This window comes from Microcaecilia unicolor, chromosome 6 (assembly GCF_901765095.1).
Source record: "Microcaecilia unicolor chromosome 6, aMicUni1.1, whole genome shotgun sequence".
NCBI classification, from domain to species: Eukaryota; Metazoa; Chordata; class Amphibia; order Gymnophiona; family Siphonopidae; genus Microcaecilia; species Microcaecilia unicolor.
In genome coordinates this window covers 318826360-318852159 of record NC_044036.1, presented here as the reverse complement: position 1 = coordinate 318852159, position 25800 = coordinate 318826360, and the positions used below count along the sequence as shown (strand labels likewise).

The window sequence follows — 25800 nt, the reverse complement described above, 5'->3', positions numbered from 1 at the left end:
TGGACAGATATTTACGCCGCTCACCAGCTCAGATGGCGCATAAAGCGGTGAAAAAAGAAAAAAACAAACTCGCGAGCGAAAACAAAATGGCGGACAACGAGAACGAATTGAGAACGGAATTCTCCGAAGCTCAATTGGCACAGATTACAGCAGCGATCATGAAGGCACTAGCCCCGCAGTGGGACTCCCTGTCCGAAAAACTAGACAGTTACGCGGCGGGCTTTGATGGCTTGCAAACGCGAATGGGAGATGTGGAGACCAGAGTAATGGCGCTGGAGGACGATGTTAGAACGCATGGGCCTGAGATTGTCAGCTTGAAACAGCAACTGGTAGATCTGACAGACAAGTTCGACGATCTCGAGAATCGCTCGCGGAGAAATAATATAAGGTTAGTTGGCCTGCCTGAAAGCATACCGGAGGCTAACATGGCGGAGTGGCTGGAACAATGGCTGGGCAAAGAACTGGCTTTGACTGATTCAAGAGGGCCATTGGTGGTAGAAAGAGCCCATAGAGTAGGCCGGAAAAACGAAGATGTTAATCGACCCCGAGTGGTAATAGCAAAAATACTGAACTATAAGCATAAACAAGAAATCCTGCAGGGATTCAAATTGAAGAGAGACTCACTGACCTATAACACTAAACGAGTACTAATTTTTCAAGATTTTTCCCGGATTATACAAGAAAAAAGGAGACAATTTCACCCCCTCTGCACAATACTGATCAAGAAAAAAATTAAATTTATGCTAACATATCCAGCTCGATTCCGAATCTTTTACCAAGATAAATGGCAATATTTTGACACAGTACAGCCTGCACGAGCATTTCTGAATGGATGTGGATTATTGACGGGAGAATGAGAGTTGCTGGACAGGCGCGGGAGTCTGGTCATGAAGCATAAGCAGATTGTAAGGTGAGGGAAGCACAGGGAATGGGGGGGCAGGCGGGGGTCGGGGCTCCTTAGCGTCACAAGAGATCCCCCACTTTCAGCTAGCGCTGGAAGGGCACATAGGGTTTTGGCAGAGGGTGAAGGGGGGAGGGGAGGGAGGGAGGGACAAGAAGAACGGACAACTAATGATCTATGAAAACCAATCATCAGGGCAGGAGAGACAACGATTAATAACAGAAGACAGATGTTCCAGAGGGATAGGGGGAGGAAGAATAGATAAAGAATTGGATATAATACATAGGATTAAGACTCATGCAATCCAGCACCATAAGACACAAACATGCCAATTAGGCTAGCTACATGGAACGTAGGGGGAATAACTTCCCCCATAAAACGAACAAAAATCTTGACTGCACTAAAGAGACATAAAATAGACATTGCTTGTTTACAAGAAACGAGGCTATCAGACCAAGAGCATAAAAAATTGAGAAAGCAGTGGGTTGAAGAGGTTTATGCAGTTTCGGCCCAGGGACGGAAGGGGGGAGTGGCTGTCCTAGTGAGGAGGGGAGTGACCTGTAAGTTTACAATAATTGAAAGAGGAGAACAAGGGAATTATATACTGCTCCAAGGGTGGGCACAGGGAATAAAATTTCACTTACTAGTAATATATGGTCCTAACGTACCGGATAAAAAGTTTTTCCAAAGTTTGATAGCTAGATGTTTGGCAATCCGGGAGGGAGAGCTGATGGTAGTGGGCGACTTTAACCTGATCTCTGACCCCACCTTAGACTGCTCGGCGACCGCGTCCCCATACTATCGGGGGTATAGAACACAGATGTGGCAGACTTTCGCCGACACTCTGGGATTGGTGGACACATGGAGGACCTTCCATACGGGGGAAAGGGACTACACCCACCGTTCCAGGGCCCATAATACCCAGGCTCGATTAGATTACATACTAACAGATCGTTCCCTGTTCTCCCGGATACAGGCGGTCCACATAGGCCCTGAAGAGATTTCGGACCATGCCCCAGTGTGGGCGGACATTGAATTTGCTGTGGAGGGGGGAGGGGGTGGCCCAGGCTGGCGTTACCCAATTTACTTGGCTAAGGACCCCCACTTCAATCAATATATACATACAAAATGGGCCGAATTTAAAGAATATAATATACAACATAGGGACCAACCCAAGTTATATTGGACAACCTCGAAAGCGGTGCTGCGAGGAGATATAATTGCCTATGTGTGCAGAAGGGAAAAACAAATGGCGAATAGCATCCTACAGTTAGAGAAACAAACCCAGGTAGCTAAAAGGACATACATCCAAAACCCTAATACATACACAATGGAGGCCCTCAGGGCGACACAAGTCGCTCTAAACACTCTTATCCATGAGAAAACAACCCACTCCATGAATTATCAGAAATACAGACTTAAGCGCTTTGGAAACAGATCAGGGAAATTGATGGCCAGGCTAATTAAGGGATGGGGAGGCTCTAGAATTATAGAAGCGATTAAAGGCCCTAATGGACAGACAATAAACGATCATAAAGCAATAATTGACCGGTTCACGAAATATTTTGCCTCCTTATATGGAGCAGAGGAGGGGGGGCCGGGGACACCCATGGAGATACAACATTACCTAGAGCAGGCGAAGGTCCCCAAACTGACGGAAATAGAACTAGAATCCCTAAATGCACCTTTGCAACTTAATGAACTTCAGGCAGCGATAAAGACTTTAAAGACATGTTCGGCCCCGGGACCTGATGGATACTCCGCGGAATACTATAAAAACATACCGATAGAAGTAATGGGAGACTTGCTAGCCTATTTTGAGGAGATAGTTGAGTCAGGTTCATTTCCCTTACACGAAAACACAGCATTAATCACCCTGATCCCGAAACCAGAAAAGCCCAGAGAGCAAGTGACATCTTACCGACCTATCTCTCTCATAAACGTAGAAGTAAAACTACTGGCTAAGATACTGGCAGAGAGGATGGCAGCACCCCTTGCTAGGATGGTGACCCCAGAACAGGTGGGCTTTGTCAGAGGGAGACAATCTTCATTTAATGTTAGGCGCCTGTTGTTGGCGATGGCTCGCTGCCGGGCGGGGGGGAATCCCGCCCTGGTGGTGAGCCTAGATGCAGAGAAGGCCTTCGACAGGGTCGCTTGGCCGTATCTTTTCCAGACGCTAGAACACATGGGTTTCGATGGGTGGTGTATGGAGGTGATGCGGGCACTCTACAGAGAACCCTGGGCAGGGCTATTGGTGAATGGAAGGCAGGGCCCGCGATTCCCGATAATGAGAGGGACGAGACAGGGTTGTCCCCTGTCACCACTCCTCTTTACTATAGCCTTGGAACCCCTGCTCCGAACTGTTTTGTTAGCGGAGGAGGTAAGGGGGGTTGCGCTGGGACAGGAGCAAGTCAAACTTCTGGCTTATGCTGATGACCTACTCCTAGTGTTAGAGGAACCGGCACGCTCTCTCCGGGGCATGATGACCTGCCTGGAGACCTATGGACGCTATTCTGGATTTAAACTGAACTATGATAAATCTTGGGCGCTCCCACTGATGCCCTCGGTGAAGGGCGACTGGCGTGGTCCCTTCCCTCTCGGATGGGCAGAAGACTCCCTCAAATATTTGGGGATTCAGATTCCAGCAAACTTGAAGAAACTTCATGAACTTAATTTAACTGCTTTGCTGTCAGATACTAAATCAAAGCTGGAGGGGTGGGAGAACCTCCCGATATCCCTATTTGGACGAGTGGCACTATACAATATGTTTATTATTCCAAAATGGATATACGTCTTTCAAACAGTGCCCCTTTATCTTACCAAAACGGATGAACGGCAACAGAACAGACTCTTAAATAAATTTCTGTGGAGAGGAGGGAAGCCAAGACTCCCGTTGAGGATGATGTGCACCCCAGTGGAATATGGAGGGGTGGGCCTCATGAGCTTACGGCATGTGACTGTCGCCTGCGGAATGCGCCATGTCAACGACTGGCATAGACGAACTTCAGATTTTTCAAACACCCCTCTGGAAAGACGGATGTCCCCGGTTGCGGACTTGGGATGCCTCCTGCATCTGACAGGGAAGGAGACCCCTACGGAACTACATCAGTCAGGTATAATGCCGGCGGCGCGGGCCGCGTGGCGCTGGGTGTGTAAGCTACACCATTTTTCGTCGAGAGTAACACCATTTCTACCCATATGTGGCAATCCGCGGTTTCCCGCGGGAAATCTATACCCAACATTTAAACGCTGGGAGAGACAAGGACTCAAATATCTGTTACAAGCAGTGAATGACGAAGGGAAAATTAAACCCTTTGCGGAATTACAAAGGGAGTACAGTATCCCCAGCAAAGATTATTGGCACTATTACCAACTGGCACATTATATACGGGGGCTGCCTTGGGCAGACCTGGCGGAAGATGTTAGGGAGGAACTGTCGACGGCATTCTCCTTTGAAGCACAACAACGAGTGCCAATGACCTTCTACCACAGACACATCAAGGACTCCGCCTCAGAACTGGATTATAAAAAATTAGCGGAGGCCTGGACCAAGGATCTCGGAACCCCTATTCAGGAGGAACACCTCAAGTCTTTTATCCTGGGCATTCGCAAAAGGTCCAGATTCATTGAGCACTGGGAGACATGGTATAAATTTGCGCTCCGAATGTACATTTCACCCCGCAGAGCATTCCACATGGGGACCTCCCCCTGGGGAGAGTGCCCGAGGTGTGGTACAGCAGGAGTATTAATTGGACACATGTTCTGGGAATGTAGGAAGGTGGAAGAGTTGTGGAGGGAGGTGCTGTTCCAGGTCTCCTCTTGGTGGAGATCTAAGTGGTACTATGATGTGTTGCTGTTGTTTGGCAGACCCCGCCTGGGACTGCCAACACCAAAAGGCTATAAATCTTTTGCAAATAAAGTAACTTTAACAGTAATGCAATTACTCCTGGCAGGATGGACTACTGGACAGTGCCTAAATATTCAGCAATGGCGGGTCAAGCTGATTGAACTGATGAGACTTGAAAGGCTAGACATACAGGACTGGCAATCCGAAAGGGGGGTAGAGTTCCAGGACTGCTGGAACCCCTTCTGGAGATCGTTGTCACCTGGAGTTAGAAGTAGACTTTTAAATGTTTGAATACTTGCCTGTTCTTCTGCAGGGGGGTGGGAGGGGGGGAAGGAAGGGATAGGAATTAACATTGGGGGGGGGGGGGGGAAAATAAAATGCTTGGTGACGCAGTTGGAGATGATGTTAAATACAAGATTTCATTCATGTTCATGTTGGAACAATGTATAAGTTGTGTTACCAATAAACAGAGTTAAACATACATGCACATAGCTTGCACTGTATTTAAAATTAGGGTGCTTTTTCCCCTCGTTTGAAAATTTTCATGATTTGGTTATTCACCCCATAAGTATGATGCAATCCTTTTTGGATAAGAAATGCTATATTACAAAATAATTTTTATAATTTCATGAACTCCCTCCTTGCAAAAATAGCTATTATGAATTTTTGTTCCCCTTCCAATGTGGAGATTGGGGGATTCTAATCCAGTAAGATATATCACCCATCAGCTTTTCTGTTTGTCTCTACACAGGTGGGCTCATTCTGTTTGCTGCTTTCACATTGGTGCTGGATGCACTTAAAATTGGGCATTATGTAGGTTACAACAACTGTGTGTCTTCAGTCAAACTTGTCTTTCCTGTGGTGGAGGCAGCTTTTGTTATCGTTCAGGTGAGTATACATACATCTCAATGTTCCCCTAAAGTCAAGTGAATTCAGCAGCATTCTTCAGTGCTTTTAGCCTCAGTCATACCAGCCGAGAGGGGGGGGGCAGGGAGGACAAAATTCCCCAGGCCCAGGCCTCCAAGGGGGGCCCGGTGCCGCAGTCCCACCCTCCCTCCGTCGTCGACCGTCTGCCACTGGGCCGGGCCCCCTGCATTGAAATCACAGTGCCTCTCACCTCCGTGTGAAAGCGCTACAGACAGCAGATCACCTCCCTTCAGGCCTCCTTCCCTCCCTGTGTTCCACCCTCATCTGACTTAACTTCCGCGAGGGAGGGACACAAGGAGGGAAGGAGGGCCGAAGGGAGGCGATCTGCTGCTCTGCGGCGCTGTGATTTCAATGCAGGGGGCCCGGCCTGGTGGCGGACGGAGGGAGGTGGGTGGAGGGGGGAGCGGCGGCGGCGACCTCGGAGGGGTGGAGGGGGGAGCGGCGGCAACCTGGGGGGCGGGGCCCCGGGGGAGGCCTTGGCCCGGGCCCAGCCCAGTCTCTCGGCAGCCCTGGCCTCAGTTCCTTAACATTCCTGAGGATATTCTGTCCACAACCACTTTATCCATGCTGCAAGAAATGTTTGACTTTGTCCCATGGAGGTTTACACCTGTACATAATTTATTGCATGTTGTCAGCGTTGTACAATAGATGTCATAGATAATATTAAAAAGTTAATAAGAACTGATATTACACACTTGAATTTTGCTGGTATGTGTGATCCACTGAGCAAAAAGGTACCAAAAGTGGGTTATGTGACTGATTTACACCCCAGGACAGAGGGATATCAACTGCATAATCCTGCAAAATTTCAGCCTCATGTATGGGCTAATTATGTTTTTAATAAATAAGAAACAATTATCAACAAAAAAAGTAATTAACCCCAGAAATCAAATACCCTACTTTAGGTGCCTGCAGATTTTAGGCTGTAGATCATGAAAAACATCAAAGTTGTGAAAAAGTGGCACAGTCCCATTCTACTGACCCCACAGTACACAAAAGTTACAAAAATGAAAGTTGCCCCTCCAAACTTTTATAGCCTTTATCTCTGTTATTTGCAGGGCTTTATTGAGAGGGTGCTTGGGGGTACTGAATACCGGCACCTTTTCCATTGTCTGCTAAAATTGACCCACGGTCCCCAAGTTTTAATGAAAGAGCTCAGGCTCTACACACCAATTCTGCCTTGTCATAGATTCTGTGACTGGTTGCAGGGGGCCTGGCTATTGTGGGGTGGGTCCCTCCGTGATCATCCCACTCCTGAAGGATGGCCTGGCATTTGAGTACCGGCTCCTTTTTTGCTAGAAAAAATGCACTGGTTATTTGTAACCCCATTTTTGGTACCTTTTCACTCAGCGGGTCACAAATGCTTATGCGAAAAACTTAGGGTTGGGGGAGCATGTGGGAAAATATGCAAGTGAAAAATCGATCATTTGGGCCTGGGCCAGTGGCTCAGTGTGGTCATGAGGAGGATGTTGGTTTGTTTGCCCGGTCAGGTCTTCTACTTTCTAGCCAGCCAGGGCAAAATTGATGTGGAGGCAGAGTTCCCAGTCCCAGGGTGAGGTGTAGGAGTCTCAACAGTGGTACCTACTGGCCAGACAAAGGGTACAGATGTCCCAGGTTTCAGATAGAGCTGCTGGCTGAGGACCATCATTGCAATGACTGGTTTAGGAAATGGCTTTGAAAATAGGGGGGGGGGGGAAGGGACTACATAGCTGCAAATGAAAACTCATGGGGGATAATTCTATTATATGGGCACTAACATTTACGCACTAACCCCGGCCAATTTATGTGTGCCACTCAATTGCTTAACGAGCCAATCAGTGATGATAATTGGTCAATAATGACCAATTATCACTAACTAATTGGAATTTACGCAAACTCCTTTTTAGACGTATTCTAAAATGGGGTACGCGTAAATTCCAATGTACATAGCTGAAAAGGGAGCATAGTCATGGGAGGAGTGTGGGCGTGTTGGAGTTGTACTTGGATTTACTCATGTTGTTATAAAATTCGGGGCAATGCGCCTACATTTAGGTGTAGGTATTTACACCAGGTTTTCACTGGCTTAAATTGCCGTGCCAAAATGTAGACACGTTTTCCTGGCCTATGAGCTATTCTATAAAGCATGCCTTAATGTAGATGTACTTCATAGAATAGCGCTATGCACGTTATTCCAAGCCCTACATTTTGGACGCAATTTGCTGAATCTGGTCCTAATTACATGCATAACTGATTAGAATAATGGCATATATTGTTTACGGTTTATTGAATTTAATATACTACCTTTCCTTAAACAATAACAAGGAGGTGTACATATATGTGTGTTCATATGCACTTAAATTCTGCCTAGACGCTATACTGTAAATACACATATATCATACACAGCACTTATTTGACAGATGGGCACACACATAGACAGTGTTTGGGTGGAGTGTAGTTTGCATTCACACTTATGTGCTTAACTTATATAATACAAACGTTACACACCCATCTCCAGCATTTAGGGATAAGCACTTACACCAAGTTTCCAAGTTTATTTAAAATGTACTGCCCCACCCTTTGGTAGCCTTTAGGGAGGTTTACAGTCTTATACAGAGAGAAATAAATAAAATTAACATAAATGAAGACAAACAAAATTTAAGGAGGGCGGTAAAACTACAATAAAGAAAGGAAAGAAATATGGAGATACAAAAGGAAGGGGAAGCCCTGTAAAATCAGTGTGCATCCTGGATAGAATCTAAACTTCAGGTGTCAGAGAAAAGCATCGTCAAAAAGATAGGTTTTAAGATCTGTCTTTGACTTTGTTAAGGGTAGTTAATAGAAATCAAACAAAATAAAACATGGGAAAGAAAATAAGATGATACCTTTTTTATTGGACATAATTTAATACATTTCTTGATTAGCTTTCGAAGGTTTCCCTTCTTCGTCAGATCGGAAATAAGCAAATGTGGTAGATGACAGTATATTAAGGGTAGTTGTAATCTTAAGGAGCCTGGAAGAGCATTCCAGGGTTAAGGTCCTTGAACCGAAAAAAAAGAGAGTGCCTAATATGTCCATGAACAATAGTATGATAGGTTGGGATTATAAACTGGTTTTGTTGAGCAGATCGAAGAGTTCTTGAAGGACTATATGGAGAGATGCAATGGATCTCCAGTAGCCAATACCTTGTGAATTAAAAGTAAAATGCTTGTAAGTCATATGATAATTAATCAGTAGCCAGTGAGCATTTTTAAGGTGTGACATGACATGATCATATTTCTTTATATTAGTAATCAAGCAAATTGCAGTATTTTGAATAATTTGAAGACATCTAAGCTCTTTGACCTGAAGTCCTCGATATAGCGAATTACAGAAGTCAAGTCATGTAATCACTAGTGAATGGACTAAAATATTAAGAGAATCAAAAAATGGATGGATCAAATTAGACGAAGCTTGTAAAAACAACTTTTAATAATTCAGGATAAGTAAGGTTTACAGGAGAGATTGAAATTGATCAGAACACCTAGAATTTGAACTGTATCTGCCTGGGGAACTGGCATATTCAAAAGAAAAATGCACATAGGTAGTGAAGCATTCACCTTATTAGAAAAGAAGACATACCTAGATTTTGAGGGATTGAGCACAAGGTTATGGTTTCCAAGCCAATCAGTAAGCATGATAAGCTTCTGATTTAGTGCATGGATTTCATTGATATCATATGTTTCTAGAGTGTACAGTATTTGAATGTCGTCTGCGTAAACAAATGTCTTCAATTCTAAAGATTGGGCCAAAGTCAGGAAAGGGGCCAGAAAAATATTGAATAGGGTAGGCGAGAGAATGGATCCCTGAGGAACACTGGAGTGGAGTCTGAAAGGATCAGAAGTCCGGAAAAGTAACTGTATAAACTCTGTTGGTAAGATAGGAGGTGAACCATTCGAGTACTGTATCCGAAAGACCAATATCGCTTAGACACTGTACTAGAAAGAAATGATTAACTAGGTCAAAAGCTGCTGAAAGATCCAATGACAATAGAATAACTGATTTAGCCTGATCGAGAGCATGATTTTGTCTGAAACCAGTTTGATTTGGATGGCGCACATTGGATTTGGAAATAAAGTTTGTTAATTGAGCATGTACTATGGATTCAATGATTTTAGCAGTGAAAGGAAGGTTTGCAACTGGACAATAATTGGATGGGTCAGAGGCTAGTGCTGTGGTATCTTTGATCTTAGGATGAATAGTAGCTGACCTACAAAAATCAGGGACAGAGCCTGATGACAAGCTTAAGGTGATCATAGAGTCTAGAGAGCTCTTAACTAAGCTAGAGGGAATAGGATAAGTAGGTGCTGTAGTTAGTTTCATACTGACAATATGTCTGCTAAACTCAGAACAGATTGAACCAACTAAAAGTACTACAAGGTACTATTGAAGTAGTTATAGACTGGGTGACTGAAGGAACCAAGAATGATGGACCAAGCTTTGCTTGCAGATTAGTAATTTTATTCTCAAAGTGTGTAGTTAAACCTTGAGCAGAAGGTAAGGTTTCAGAAGCAGTCATAGAGGAACGGAAGGAGGTAAGAGATTTCAATGTCTTATGAAGAACAGAGGAATTAGGAGCCCTAACTATCTGAGCAATGTAGTATGCTCTTTTAGCCGTTAATATAGCTGTTTTATATGATGGGGCTGTGGTATTATATATAGAGAGATTGATAGAGGAAGACTGATGCTGCCATTTTCTCTCAGCCTGGCAAAGTTGACGTTTATATTGGTGTAGTAATCTGGTAAACCAAGGCTTGTGGAATTTATGATTGACATGAGATTGATAGTGAGGTTGCAAAGGAGCAACCACATCTAATGCTTAAGAAAGTGCTGAGTTCCATTTTGAAATTGATCAGACAAGGTAAGTTACGTAAACGAGCTAAGAGTGGTGGAGTAAAAGAGGTAAGAGTGGAGGAGTAGCCTAATGGTTAGTGCAGTGGGCTTTGATCCTGGCAACCTGCGTTCAATTCCCACTGCAGCTCCTTGTGACCTTGGGCAAGTCACTTAATCCTCCATTGCCCCAGATACAAAAAAAAACTTAGATTGTGAGCCCCCTAGGGACAGAGGAAGTACCTGTATATAATGTGTACAGCACTGCGTACGTCTAGTAGTGCTATAGAAATGATTAGTAGTAGTAGTAGTGAACATTAAAGCAAAGAAGTTGGAGTAAAGGATTTAAGATCTCTATGGCCAAGTGTAAGTTCTTGACCCTAAAGGCATATGCGCATATTTACCAAGTTATGCTTGTATTTTATAATATGTGATTCTTCAGAGAAGTATAAAAAATCGGCTATTCAATTAAAAGAGAAATTATATGCGAGAGGATACCCGAAACGCATTGTTAAACATGCATATAAGAGAGCCCTCTTTAATCATAGAGAGTTTTTGCTGGAATCCAAGCAACAAAAAGCAGAAAAACGGAACACTCCCTGCATCATGCAGTACACGTCTTTATCTCCGAAAATTACAAATATTATTTATAAACATTGGAACATCCTAACAACACATAATATTTTTGCAGAACAAAAATGTATGGTGTCCTACTCGAGAAGGGCAAATTTAGCTGATATATTATGTCATTCTGATATTTGGACAAACAGAAAGTCTGTTCTCGTAGGTCACTTTAAATGTAATAAGTGCATTATGTGTGATGTTATGGAGGAGGTGGATCAATTTTGGGATCCAATTAGAGATCAATGGATTCCTTTGAAGAACTCTACTGATTGTACTTCAAAAGGGGTGATTTATATGATTACATGCCCTTGTGGTTACAGATATATTGGTCAGACAAAGCGCATGTTTAAAATTCGACTGAGTGAACACAAACACAGCATTCAAGCCGGTAAAACACATATGCCTTTAGCTAAACATTGTACGGAGATGAAGCACTCCTTTGAGCAACTTAGATGTATGATTATTGAGCAAGTTATCAACAATGGTAGACGGGGTGATATTTCAAGAGTATTACATCAAAAAGAGCAGAGGTGGATTTATCGATTGCAAACTGTCAGCCCTAATGGGCTGAATGGTCCGATGGAGTGGGCTGCCTTTTACTGATTGGTTTAGGGCAGAGGAGGTACTGAATGACGTCAGTGGGAGAAAGAGTCTCCCTCTGGGCGTCCTATAAAAACATTCGCCATTTTGTGTCTGCATGGATATGAAGAGAAATGTATTGTGCTTTCTTATTTTTTCTCCTGATGAAGTGAGCGAAACAGTGGGAGTCCTAATCCTGTCGAGGAATAAGAAAGAGTGGGAGTAAAACGTGGACTTTAAGAAGTTACAGCCATGGATGTATTTAAAGAGAATATAAACAGTGATTGAGCTTTTGGAATAAGGCAAAGCTAAGTGCACATATAGAACTGTTCAACCTGGCTGACGTTTTTGTATTTTTCAATGTTGAATTACATTTTTTCTTCTTTTTTAGACCTATTACAGCGTTTTATGGGTCAAATTTAGGATCTGATGAGCATTTGAACTGTGGATTTATAAAATTGGTTTTTCCCATGAGCCTAAACATTGCAGATTTTTCTCTCATGATTAGATATAGATAGGAGAGTTTTTCTCTGCGGTGTTGGGTAGGTGGTGGTAGCCAATGATGAATGTCAGTCAGTGGTGTCCTAATGTGAAAAAAGGTACCCTGGGCTTATGAGGCTACATATAATTAAATGATAGTATAGCAGTCTAAAGACTCATTTAAATCCTGTTGATTTGGAGCAATTAGATAGAATTTAAGTTTCTGATTTTATATTGCTCTATGCAGTTTTGAATTGGGTTGTATTTTATAATGAAAAATAGGCACAATCCTGGGTTTATCCTTATACCTCTCAAAACCTGTAGTTTCATTTGTTTTTCAGAGACAAGAAGGTGTACAAGTTTAAAGATGTCTGTGGTCTATATTAGAGAAGCAAATCATTGTTATGGTCTGCATTATAATATGTAGAATACGCCACGGTCTAGCTCCATCCTATATGCTTCCTATGCTGACTTTTTCCTCATTGAATAGGTCATTAAGAAATAGGAGACAATTAATAATTGATTTCCCATCTGTAGGGAACATAAAAGTATCAGCAGATATTCACTTCATTGTTCTCTTATCGAGCTGTGCAAATATGCTCCTCTTTACGACAAGACAAGGAAGTAGAGGGTGGACCAATAAAAATGAATCATGGAACCTTAGAGTAAGAATTGATAAATCATAAAGTTTATTATGATAAAAATGACCATAAGTCTACATAAAGCAAACTCCCAAAAGATGGTGGAAATTCAGAAGATAGACTCAGACTCGACAAGGTTCCATGTATCGGCGCAAGGCACCTGTATCAAGAGTCAACAATGATCTGAATGATTTAAAACACAAATGGCCAGGGGCGTAGCCAGACACCCAATTTTGGGTGGGCCTGGGCCCAAGATGGGTGGGCAGAAGAACTCCGCTCTGTCCCACAAGTGATTTGGTCTCTCCCTCTCTCGCCTGCATGCCATATGATCTTTTAAACATCCCCCTCCCCTGAATACCTTTTAAATAGCAGATTTTCACTGGCAGCAAGCAGAAATACACACTGCTCATGTTGGCCCCACAGTCTTCCTTCTGATGCAACTTCCTGCTTCCGCATAGGCAGGAATATATCAGAGGGAAGGCTGTGGGGCCGGTGTGAATAGTATGTATGTAGCAGGCGAAGATCTACTATTTACAAGGTACTGTATGCAGGAGGGACAGTTGTTGGGAGTTTTTGGCTGGTGGGGCTTGAGAATCCCTGCCAGCCACATCATAGGTGTGCTGCTACTGGGTGGGCCTGAGCCCAAAGTGGGTGGGCCAAGCCCACCCTTGGCTACGCCACTGCCTAGCACTGAAATACGGAACCGTGTTGAGCTAACTTTCTTGTCCTGTGGCATTCCTTTCATAGGGGACCTTTCTTGTTATTTTATTTTCTTGCCTCTTTACCAAAAGGCATCACATAGTGTATATGCCTTCCTATGCTTGGCCTGTTCCTAAGGGCTAGGCCTAAGGCCTGTACTTTGCTCAGTTTGGTTCTCACATGTTAGCCTACTAACTCAGCATCTTGGGTAACAATCATTGCTTTCTGAGGAGCTGAGAAATGACACTTCATTACATTTGTTTGCAGCTGAGTATGTTTTTCATATAGGGTGGATGTAACCTTGTAAGTTGCTAGGAGACAGGCTGAGGACACAGTGTGAGTCTAACATGTCCAGAATGTTTCATTTGGGGAGATAGACAGAGAGAGGACACAAGGGTATTGTTGTGGCTGTGCACGCAGAACTGATACAGAACTCATAAGTAATTAACCAATGGCCACTGACTGGGCACGTGCAAACATATCAGGAGAGACTGATAGAATACATGACCAATCCATATATGGTATAAGGCTACCTAATGGTTCTGGTTTATGGGAAATCACATGATTTCTGGGAAAACGTAACTTGTAACAGTATATATGTGATGTTCGGGGCAGTATTAGCTGAGCAGACGTTGTCTTTCAGGATGTGCACTGCTGATTGGCAACCTGCTCCAGGGAAAGAACTATTTTGTATTTTTGGCTCTGTGAGATACTAATAAAGGTAATTTACTGGCTGCACCTAATGGAGTCTAAGTTCTCTTTCTTATTATTTTCATATGCTTCCCCCCTTCCTGTGAGGGCTAAGAAACGGGAGGAAGTAATACAATCGGTTTCCATAGGAAGTTAAAGATCTTTCTTATTTTCTAAAATACAGAAAATTTATTCTATCTGCATCCTATCATTCTGTCTTCCCAGTGTTTAACTGATTTTCTTCGTATAATCCTCAATAAAACAGTGAACTGGTAATTGAGGAATATAAATAATGTATTGTATTTTATTGTATTACATGGACCCATGAGACCCTGTAATGTCAATGCAGCAAATATGCCAGATCTATAAAGAGAAAAAGTCTAAAATACGCTGTTTTAATTTGTATTTTTTCAACGTTTAGAGTTATTTCCTATGGGTTTGCTGTAAGCACTGTGTTCAGATCTACTATGACATAACTAGGTGAGTTTCATTATAACCATATTGCCTTTATCAAACACAGAACTGTACCATATAGTAACATCTTGTGAATGCGTAATGATTTCATTTGAGCTCAATCTGGGACAAGTAATACATTTTTATTGGACTGTTTCAATAGGTGAACATTTCTTAGTGAACATCAGTCCCTTGCCAACCATGCAATCAGAGTGCTTGAAGAGCGTATGCAAAGATTCAAAACATTTGAAATTAATATAATCAAACACTTTGAAATAAGGCTGTCACCTCTAGCAATCTCCCCCCCCCCCCCCCCCCCCACTCTTGCTTTTCCTTTTACCAAGCTGTAATGGCAGGTGCAGACAGCCAAAAGTAGAGGTAGGCAACCACAGTCCTCTAGGACCACAACTCAGTGGGGTTTACAAGCTTTCCACAATGAATATGCATGAGATTGATTTGCATGTAATGCTTCCCTGTAAATCGATCTAATGCATATTCATTGTGGAAATCTTGAAAACCCAACTAGGTTATGGTCCTCGAGGATGGTGGTTGCCCAGCCCTGCTGACTGTGGGGCAAATGCAGTAAAGTGTACAATGATTTGCACAGGGTGGGCACACAGTTCTGTGGGTGCACAGATGCAAAAAAAAAAGGGCTTTGCGCAAAAGCTAACCCTGCACAAAATCTTGCGTTAGGCACGTAACCTTGCTTGGGCTTAGATGGCTAGAAACCTGTGGGCTGGATGGGCTCTACCTTCACATGCAGTTCATTTGGCCAAGGAGGCAGGGAACCAAAGACAAGAATTTGAATAGTGTACAGGGTTTTATACCACAGTGCAGTTCCCTTCAAACTAATCTCCTCCCCTCATTTTAATACTGGTCTATGAGGAAAATACTTCTCTCTAGCAACTAGTGATGTCATAGCTAAGTAAAAGTGTGTTATTTAAGTAGATCCTCTAGGTGTCACTGTGAGCATCCCTTAGCAGGACCCTAAGGTCGCTACATAAAGAATTGCTTTTAAAATGCATTGAGCGCTGTAATGTCCCATGCTTCCCACTTCCAGCAGTTAACTGTGGATATGGCTGAGAACAAGCCAGTCAATTCTACCAGTTCAAGAGGAGTTTGGTAGAAGAATCTACCCTCCCTCCAGCCCTCCATTACTCCAGCTTGTTCCAGGTACAGGAATCCCTAGTCCAGCCTTGTCTCATTTTGGCGTGCTCCAGCTCTCGGTCTTTGCTCACCTCATCCTCATACTAGTCTTCCCCATACGAATCTGAGCAACAGCTGAACAGAAAAAAATTATCTCAGGGAAAGTGATTCAGGTTATGATCAAAACCATGGCTGATGTAAGGGGATTAGGCTCTCTAGGCAAACCCTCCACCCCCCCCCCCCCCCCCCCCATTAACTTTTACACACTTTGGCTCCCCCCCCCCCCCCCCCCAAGTCATGATTACCTCAACAGCACCCCTCCAAGAATAATCTAGATAAATGGGCTATTTGAAAACTGTTCACTCTCTCTGCTGGTAAAATATGGGTGAATTTTAGGACCTATTGTTTTGCTTTGACTCCAGCCATTCTTTGATGCCCTTCAGATGCTTCCTGCTGCCTTGGACAACTGCCTAGTTCTGCCTAAAGGTTGGGCCAGCCCTGACCAAAACTCCTATTGAGAGTGACCATGAATGTTTACTCCTTTCCCTTCCTCTCAAAGGATGATTTAGGAAAAAAGAAAAACAGTAGGAAGACAAATTTCTGAATTCCCACCTCTCTTCTTTGTCCCTGCAGGTGTGGCCTGATGATTGTCTTGACCACTAACCTGGCCCTGTGGATGACAGCAGTAACAGATGAATCAAGTCATCAGACCTTGGAGCTGGAGAAAAGTCTCAATGAGAATGACACCATGAACACAACACTGAAGTTGAAAGGTAACCTGCAGATGAATTGAGAAGAAAAGGGGGCTGAGCAGATTAAACAGTTGGGTCATTCCATCACACCACAGGAAAAGAAAGCATTTGTGCAAATGGAGATAGGAAAAGAGACAAAGCAAAGATTGAGTCTGAGACTGAACGAAGAATGGTGGGGGTAATATTCAACTGGCCGTGGTCAGCGTTTTGTTAGATGTTAGCCACCACCAGCTGAATCCTGTCCAGATATGTAGAGCCCAATATTCAGCTGATGGCATTCAGTGTTTTGCTGACTGCTGCTGGTGTTAAAATCAATGCCAGACCACGTCTGAATTGCTGGGTTTCCGGAGCAGGCTAGTGCATAGCGTTTAATTGGCTATGGGTTACCTGTGAAGGATCCCTCTGCTCCTCTCAGGAAAACTCTGGCCTCCAGCCCAAATTTTCTATATGATATTCCACTTAGGTACAACTCCTTGTAATCCTCCAAGTGTACTCTCCGACCTGAGGTACGTCAGCAGTACTATTCCAACACAGCTCCCGAGATATCCGCCAGGGAAATTATCCCAGCGGTTTCAAGAATGCAATCCCAAAAACAAACAGTTTAGAAAAAGTAGTTTTTAATAATGCAGTTCCAAAAGCAAAGCAGTTCAGGAATCTCCACAGCTTCAAAAAATGCAGTTCATAAACCAACAGGACATGAATCTCAGCAGTCCCAATGATGCAATTCAAAATAAGTAATCCCAAAAGCAAAAAACGTTCCACAAAGAAAAACAAACACTTCCAAACAGGCAGTTCAAACAAGCAGTTTAGAAATCCCCATCAGCAGTTCAGAGGCAGAGAGCTCCCAGGGGTCCCCTCCCTCCTCTGGCCAGCTCTATCTCCTGTCTTCCTCCCACTTGACCCCATCACTCCCTGGCTCCTCCACAATATCCACTGCCTTCCCTTGTTTACCAAGACCCCGCACCAAGCGGTTACTTGTGGATCTTGCCAGGGCTACAATCTCCATCGGCTCCTTTTGCCTCACTTCTTCCTCCTTTTCTTCCCCCTGATTAGCTCTGCTTAGAGGCTCCCCCTCCATTCCTGGTCTCCCCTCCGTGTCTTGGGTTTCACCTTTACCTGCCTTTCCCTTGGGCTCCACTGGGGGCTGCTGGGATAGGAAGTCTTTGATTCTGTTGTAAGACTTCCTCAAGGGCTGCTGGGAATTGTCGTTTGTACCCTGCCTCCAGCCCTCTTGGGAAAATGATCTATGCTTTCTCCTGACATGTGGATCTCCCTGAGCTAAGAATCTGGGTTGTCCACTCCTCTGGGCCTTATCTTCTCCTCCACCGGTAACCCCCCCCCCCCCCCCCCCCCTCTGTTCCCTTATCCCCTTCTTCACATACCGCATAAAGATAGGACTGACTTTCATGCAGTCCTATTTATGTGGTTACTTTAGCCAGTTAAGTGCTGAATGCCAAGTACCAACTCCGCCCCCAAAACTTCCCCAAAATAGCTAGTTTACAGTTCAGTGCTAACCGGTTGTTTTCAGCAGCACTAACTGGTTAAGTGCAGCTGAAAATTAGCCACCGACCTTGAACGGGCAATATAACTGGCCAAGAGCCATTTCTGGCCAATTAAATCACTTTGCATATCAACCCCTTAGTGCTGGGCCCTATCCAGGCACTGATCATCGGGGAGTCAACAGGCTTCTCAGAGTTACCCAGGTGCCACTCATATTCAATTAACGTAGGACAGCTAGAGGGGCATAATCGAACGGGGCCAGCCATCTGTAAGGGCAGCCATCTTCAAGGCCGGCCCCAAAAAGTGGCGTCCTGACCGTATTATCAAAACAAGATGGCCGGCCATCTTTCGTTTTGATAATTCAGTTGGAGCCAGCCAAATCTCAACATTTGGGCCGGCTTTAGAGATGGCCAGCATTGGTTTTCAGCGATAATGGAAACTAATGGCGGCGTCTAAAACCCGGCCAAATCCAAGGCATTTGGTTGTGGGAGGAGCCAGCATTTGTAGTGCACTGGTCCCCCTGACATGCCAGGACACCAACCGGGCACCCTAGGGGGCACTGCAGTGGACTTCAAAAATTGCTCCCAGGTGCATACCTCCCTTACCTTTTGTGCTGAACCCTCCAAAACCCACTCCCCACAACTGTACACCACTACCATAGCCCTTAGGGATGAAGGGGGGCACGTACATGTGGGTACAGTGGATTTTGGGGGGGTTTGGAGGGCTCACATTTACCACCACAAGTGTAACAGGTGGGGGGGGGATGGGCCTGGGTCCACCTGCCTGAAGTGCACTGCACCCACTAAAAACTGCTCCAGGGACCTGCATACTGGTATCAGGGAGCTGGGTATGACATTTAAGGCTGGCATAGAGGCTGGCAAAAAAATGTTTTTTAATCTTTTTTGTTTTTGGTGGGAGGGGGTTGGTGACCACTGGGGGAGTAAGGGGAGGTCATCCCCGATTCCGTCCGGTGGTCATCTGGTCAGTTGGGGCACCTTTTTGAGACTTGGTCGTGAACAAAAAGGGATCAAGTGAAGCCGGCCAAATGCTCGTCAGGGCCGGCTTTCTTTTTTCCATTATCGGGCGAAGCTGGCCATCTCGTAACCACGCCCCTGTCCCGCCTTCTGTACCCTGCTAACACACCCCCTTGAAGTTTGGCCGGCTCCGCAACGGAAAGCAGTTGAAGCCGGCCAAAATCGGTTTTCGATTATACCGATTTGGCCGGGTTTAGGAGATGGCCAGCCATCTCCCGATTTGTGTCAGAAGGTGGCCAGCCTTCTCGTTCGAAAATAAGCAGGCTAGTTATCTGGGCACTGACACTGAATTTCCGTGGTGCTTGGTAATTCCTGGCTCTGCCCCCAAACCACCCCTGCACTAATCCAGTTATGTGCTACTGAAAATCCAGGTATAACCCAGTCAGCGCTACTTACCTGACTAGGGGCCTCTCCTACCCAGTAAAGCAGCCCTGGATATCAGGCACAGTATGAACAGGATATCAATGGATAGAAAGGTTAAGGGAGAAACAGGAAATAAAATCAAAGCACACAAATGTTCTTCCTTTTGTGAGTAAAATGACCCATGCTGTTTCATAGTATCTGAATCATGTAGCCCTGAGTTTGCACCTGTTATAAAGAATACTCTGTACCCACAGGCCTTTATCACCAGAGGCTGCGTAAAAATTAACTGTGGTTATGTGTTCTTGTCTTTTCATTCACTAGTATCAGTTTTAATACAGGAAGATCACTGAGGCTAGGAAGTTTTAGATTTGTGGATAGAGAAACCAAGTTACAGTCTTCAGTTAATAGTGCGATAACAAGAAAGCATTAAAGGGATTTCAAAATGCACCTGCTCTTCTGTTCTAGGAGAAATTGATTTCGCCGATGGGTGCACATGCAACTCAATCTGTCAAGTCTTTCAAACAGGCTATTATTACTTGTATCCTCTGAACATTGAATACAACCTCTTTGCTGCCCCTATGGTCTACATTATATGGAAGAACGTTGGACGTCTAATGGATGATGCCAATTTTCACCAGTACCATCTGCGTATCACTTTCTGCAAACATTACTCCTTCGTAGGCCTTGCTTTAGGATTGGCAATGCTTGTGATTGGCATCGTGTTGTTCACTATGTATGAAATAAAAAAGACTCATACAGAAATGAAATACCAAACCCTGATCATGTTTTACATCTTTCAAATAATCTGCTTAAGCCTGATGTCTCTGGGAGCTCTTGCAGGATCCATCATCTATAGGTTCGATGAAAGAGTCATGGACAATCATAAAAACCCAAGTAGAACTTTAGATGTAGGTCTACTGCTGATTGCTTCTCTAGGGCAATATTGCATTTCCTACTACTCCATAGTAGCAATGGTGGTGAGCAAACCTGAAGCACTCCTAAATATTCTCACCTTAACCTATTCCTTGTTGTTGATTGTCCAACACAGTATACAGAATATCTTTATCATTGAAGGTCTCCATCGACGACCCCCTGAAGATTCCAACCATGAACATAAAAGTTCAGCTCAAACCAGTACAGAAACTCCAGTTGAGCTCGTCTGTGTCAGGAAGAAACTTTCAGGACATACTTTTACAAGCAATTCCTTATCATCCACCACAGTCACCGACGAAAAGCCAGTAGCAGTCCAGAACGAGCTCAAAGGTCCCACTAATAACACATATCGAAAAACACACCGAAAAAGGAGGAAGATCTTGAAGGATATTTATATGTTCCTGCTTCTGGCAAATATCCTGGTAAATATACGGAAGATGCACATACACTCGTCGCACAAACACACACAGACGCACATGCAAAGAGGTTGGACAGAATTCCATGAGTCATACTCTGCATGCTTTTCTCACTTGTTCTTTCCAACTTACATTGGGTTGGAAAGAATGATGTTGAGAGAGTAACAATTTGAAAACCCTAGGGTGGAAATGATGAAACCTCCTGCCTAATTCATGGGATTTAAACTAAAACTTAGAAGTATCCAAGAAATATATTTGTATGCTGTTTCATGAATAAATATTAGGGATGTGCTCAGGGCAAACAGTATTGATTTGTTTTCAGTTCCCTTGGGCATTTTTCCTGATTCCTGCACGTATTTTATTTAGTTTATTTACTATTTATTTTAATTTAAAAAAATAATTGTGACACACATTCAAGCTTTTCAACATATCAATTTAACACAAATTCATGCATAGGTTAATGTGCATTAAAATGATTTAGTACACACTAATCTGCTTATAATTGAAAGAGAAAAACGCCTATATTCCGACCTAAATCGGGACATGGACGTCTTTCTCATGCGGGTGCCCAAATCGGTATAATCGAAAGCCGATTTTGGGCGTTTCCAACTGCACTCCGTTGCGGGAATGAATAAAGTTGATGGGGGCGTGTCGGAGGCGTGGTGAAGGCGGGACTGAGGCGTGGTTATCGGCTGAGCAGAGATGTGCGTGCTCGGCCGATAATGGAAAAAAGAAAGGCGTTTTTAGAGAAAATTTAGGTCACTTTTGTTGGACCTGTTTTTTTCACGAACAGGTCCCAAAAAAGTGCCCTAAATGACCAGATGACCACCGGAGGGAACCGGGGATGACCTCCCCTGACTCCCCCAGTGGTCACTAACCCCCTCCCACCAAAAAAAACCGAACATTAAACACTTTTTTTTCCAACTTGAGCTAGGTATGATATTTGAGGCTGGCATAGAGGCATCTCAGGGGGACCAGTGCACTACGAATGCTAGCCCCTCCCACGACCAAATGCCTTGGATTTGGTCGTTTTTGAACTGGGCTGCTTCGGTTTTGATTATCGCTAAAAAACAAAAACGCCCAGCTCAAAAAACGCCCTAATCCAATGTATTTTCGAAAAAAAAGATGGCCGTACATTTTTTTCGAAAATACAGTTCGGCCCGCCCCTTCACAGACCCGTTCTCAGAGATGGACGTTCTTACACATAGGCGTTCGGGTTTGATTATGCCCCTCTAAATTTTAGTACACACTAAGGGGCCCTTTTACTAAGGCGTGCCGAAAAAATGGCCTGCGCTGGTGTAGGCGCGTGTTTAGGACTAAAGTCAAACTGTCTACTTCCTGGTTTAACCCACAAGACACTACTGACTGCAACGTTGCTGCTCTTTAAAATGTAAAATCTTTTCAATAGAGCCTCCCTCCCACCCTACGTCTACACTGTCTATTATACACCACTTAAAATTTGGCACTGAATGGGCTTTTCTGCTCCCAGTGCTGTACTAAGGGAGCTTGGGAATTATGTGTTGTAATTACTAAGGGAGCTTGTTGATCATGTGTTGAAAAGACTTGAAGATGGGCAGGGAGGGGGCTTGGCGTATGGGCTCGGGAAGGTTGTTCCAAGCATAGGGTGAGGCGAGGCAGAATGAGCGGAGCCTGGAGTTGGCAGTGGTGGAGAAGGGTAATGAGAGGAGGGATTTGTCCTGTGAATGGAGGTTTCGGGCGGGAACATAGGGGGAGATAAGGGTAGAGAGGTAGTGAGGGGCAGCAGATTGAGTGCATTTGTAGGTAAGAAGGAGAAGCTTGAACTGAATGCGGTATCTGATTGGAAGCCAGTGAAGTGACCTGAGGAGAGGGTTGATATGAGTGTATCGGTTCTGGCGGAATATAAGACGTGCAGCAGAGTTCTGAACAGATTGAAGGGGGGAGGCCAGTGAGGATAGGTCAAGCATAGCCCCCTCCCTGCCCATCTTCAAGTCTTTGCTTAAAGCCCACCTCTTCAATGCTGCGTTCGGCACCCAACTCTTTCAGGAAATCCAGACTGTCCCAATTTGACCGCCCCCATCAGACTCACTATTCACGTGTCCTTTAGATTGTAAGCTCTTTGAGCAGGGACTATCCTTCTATGTTAAATTGTACAGCGCTGCGTAACCCTTGTAGCGCTTTAGAAATGTTAAGTAGTAGTAGTAGTAGTATGTGTTGCAGTGGCGTAGCTACGTGGGGCCACGGGGGCCTGGGCCTCCGTAGATTTGGCCCTGGACCCCCCTGCCAATGACTCTCTCGATCCCCCTCCTGCCGCCACCCCGCCGTCGCTGTCGCCTACCTTTGCTGGTGGGGGACCCCAACCCCCACCAGCCGAGGTCCTCTTCTTCCGGCACAAGGCTTCATTCTGTTTCTGAGCATGACGTCTAAGTCCAACTTTGGACGTTTTGCAACAAATGTCCAAAATCTAAATAGAAAAGAAGGTCATTTTCAAAAAAGAAAAATTACTATCTCTTTTTTTCAACAAGGTTTTGTGATTTGGACGTTTTGTTTTTTGGTCCATTTTCAAAAAAAAAAAATGTCCAAGTACTAAATGCACAAAATCAAGCCATTTAGTAGATTGGTCCCCCTGACATCCCAGGAAAGCAATAGGGCACACTAGGAGGCACTGCAGTGGACTTCATAAAATGCTCCCAGGTACACATCTCACCATTGCTCCCTTACCTTGTCTGCTGAGCCCCCCAAAACTCACTACCCCCAACTGTACATATTACCATAGCCCTTATGGGTGAAGGGGGCACCTATATGTGGGTACAATAGGTTTCTGGTGAGTTTTGAAGGGCTCACACTTTCCTCCACAAATGTAACAGGTAGGGGGAGGTAGAAGCCTGGGTCCACGCACTCAACACTAGACTTCTCTATTCGTAGTGCACTGGTCCCCCTGACATGCCAAGACACAACCGGGCACCCTAGGGGGCAGTGCAGTGGACTTCAGAAATTGCTCCCAGGTGCATAGCTGCTCCCTTACCTTGTGTGCTGAGCCCCCCAACTCCCCTCCCCATAACCAACTCCCCACAACTGTACACCACTACCATAGCCCTAAGGGGTGAAGGGGGGCACCTACATGTGGGTACAGTGGGTTTGTAATTCTATTCCTATCTCTTCTCCTCTCTCCAATATATCTGAAAAAGGTCTTGTCACCTCTCTTTACATCTTTAGCCATTTTTTTCTTCCGCTCGCACTTTCGCTAGCTGTATTTCCCTCTTCACTTTGAGTTTAATCTGATAATTGACTTACCAACACGAAATACCAAAAGTTCATCACGTACTTTCCTAAACCTCCACTACCCCAATTGCAGAGGTCTTAAATACAAATCAATACATGCATCTAGCTTCGCCTACCTCTGCACACAATAATGGAATAAACTACCGAATACTATAAAAACTACGCACGACTTGACAACCTTCCGGAAGTTACTGAAGACGTACCTGTTCAAAGAGACTTACAAAAAGAATCCTCCTTAATGACTTGTTTCCTAATCTATACCAGAACCAACCAATATTGATCCCTTCTGATTTGATTATTTTATCATATTACCATTATTGAACATTACATTTTTTTCCTACTCTCACTTGTATGTTATGTATTATCGTTTTATTTACCCTACCTACCTGTTATTCTTGTACATGCTGAACCTCTTACTCTGTTAATGGTGATGCCATTGCAATATAACGTAAGCCACATTGAGCCTGCAAATAGGTGGGAAAATGTGGGATACAAATGCAGCAAATAAATAAATAGACTTTTCCGTGATCCTCTCGTTGCGTTCTTTTGTATTTCTTGAACAAAGCCTCTTTTGCTCTTATTTTTTCAGCTACTTGTTTGGAGAACCATATAGGCTTCCTGCTTCTCTTGTTTTTGTTTACTTTCCTCACAAAAAGATCAGTTGCCATATTTATAGCAGCCTTTAGCTTGGACCAGTGTTTTTCCACTTCTCCTTCACCTTCCCACGCCAACAGCTCCTTCTTCAGGTATTCCCCCATTTTATCAAAATCAGTACGTCTGAAATCCAGCACTTTGAGTTTTGTGCGTCCGCACGCCGCCTTCGCCCTTCTATCAAACCATACAGTCTGATTATCACTATTACATAGGTGGGCACCCACCCGGATATTGGAAACACTACTTCCATTTGTGAGCACTAGATTCAGCATCAACCCTTCCCTCATGGGTTCCGTCACCATTTGTCTGAGCAAGGCACTTTGACAGGCATCCACAATCTCCCTACTTCTTTCCGATTCCGCAGACGGGACGTTCCAATCCACGTCAAACAAATTGAAATCTCCCAACAGTAGCACCTCCCCTTTCATACCAATCTTTTGAATATCTTCTATCAGATCTTTGTCTAACTTCTCCGTTTGCGCAGGAGGTCTGTAGATAACCCCCATGTGGATACAGGTTCTGTCTTCTCTTTCCAGGACAATCCATAAAGCTTCTTCCTTTCCCCAGGTTCCCCGCATTTCAGCCGCTCTGATATTGTCTCTCACATACAGAGCCACTCCTCCACCTCTTTGGCCCTCTCTATCCTTCCTAGAAAGATTATATAGCCCAGTACGGTCACATCCCATTCATGGGAATCGTTGAACCACATCTCCGTAATAGCAACAATATCCAAGTTTTCATCAAACATTAGGACTTGCAAGTCTTGAACCTTTTTACTTAGACTACGAGCATTTGTGCACATAGCTTTCCATGTGCTTAGTGAGTTTAGGTGGTTTTCTTTACTTACATGGCCTTTCCCTGTGCCACCATGTTTATTCTGGAGGGGACTTTCCGAAATCCCTTTTTTTCTTTTGTCACCCCCACCCTCCAGTTTAAATGTCTAGAAACATATTGTCTGAATTTCTCCCCAACGATCCTTTTTCCCATCACAGAAAGTTGTAGCCCATCATTACAGTACAGCCTGTTATTTTTCCACGTATTATCCCATTCTCCTA

At 44.2% G+C, this 25800-nt stretch overlaps 1 protein-coding gene across 1 annotated transcript in view; it reads left to right on the top strand.

The window, feature by feature from the left end:
• The window catches only part of LOC115472562, a 122919-nt gene that overhangs the window by 31515 nt on the left and 65604 nt on the right, over nucleotides 1-25800 (top strand). Inside the window, 4 exon segments of the mRNA XM_030206859.1 lie at nucleotides 5500-5636; nucleotides 14655-14713; nucleotides 16466-16605; nucleotides 19947-20836. Of these exon segments, the coding sequence (XP_030062719.1) occupies nucleotides 5500-5636; nucleotides 14655-14713; nucleotides 16466-16605; nucleotides 19947-20836 (1226 nt within the window).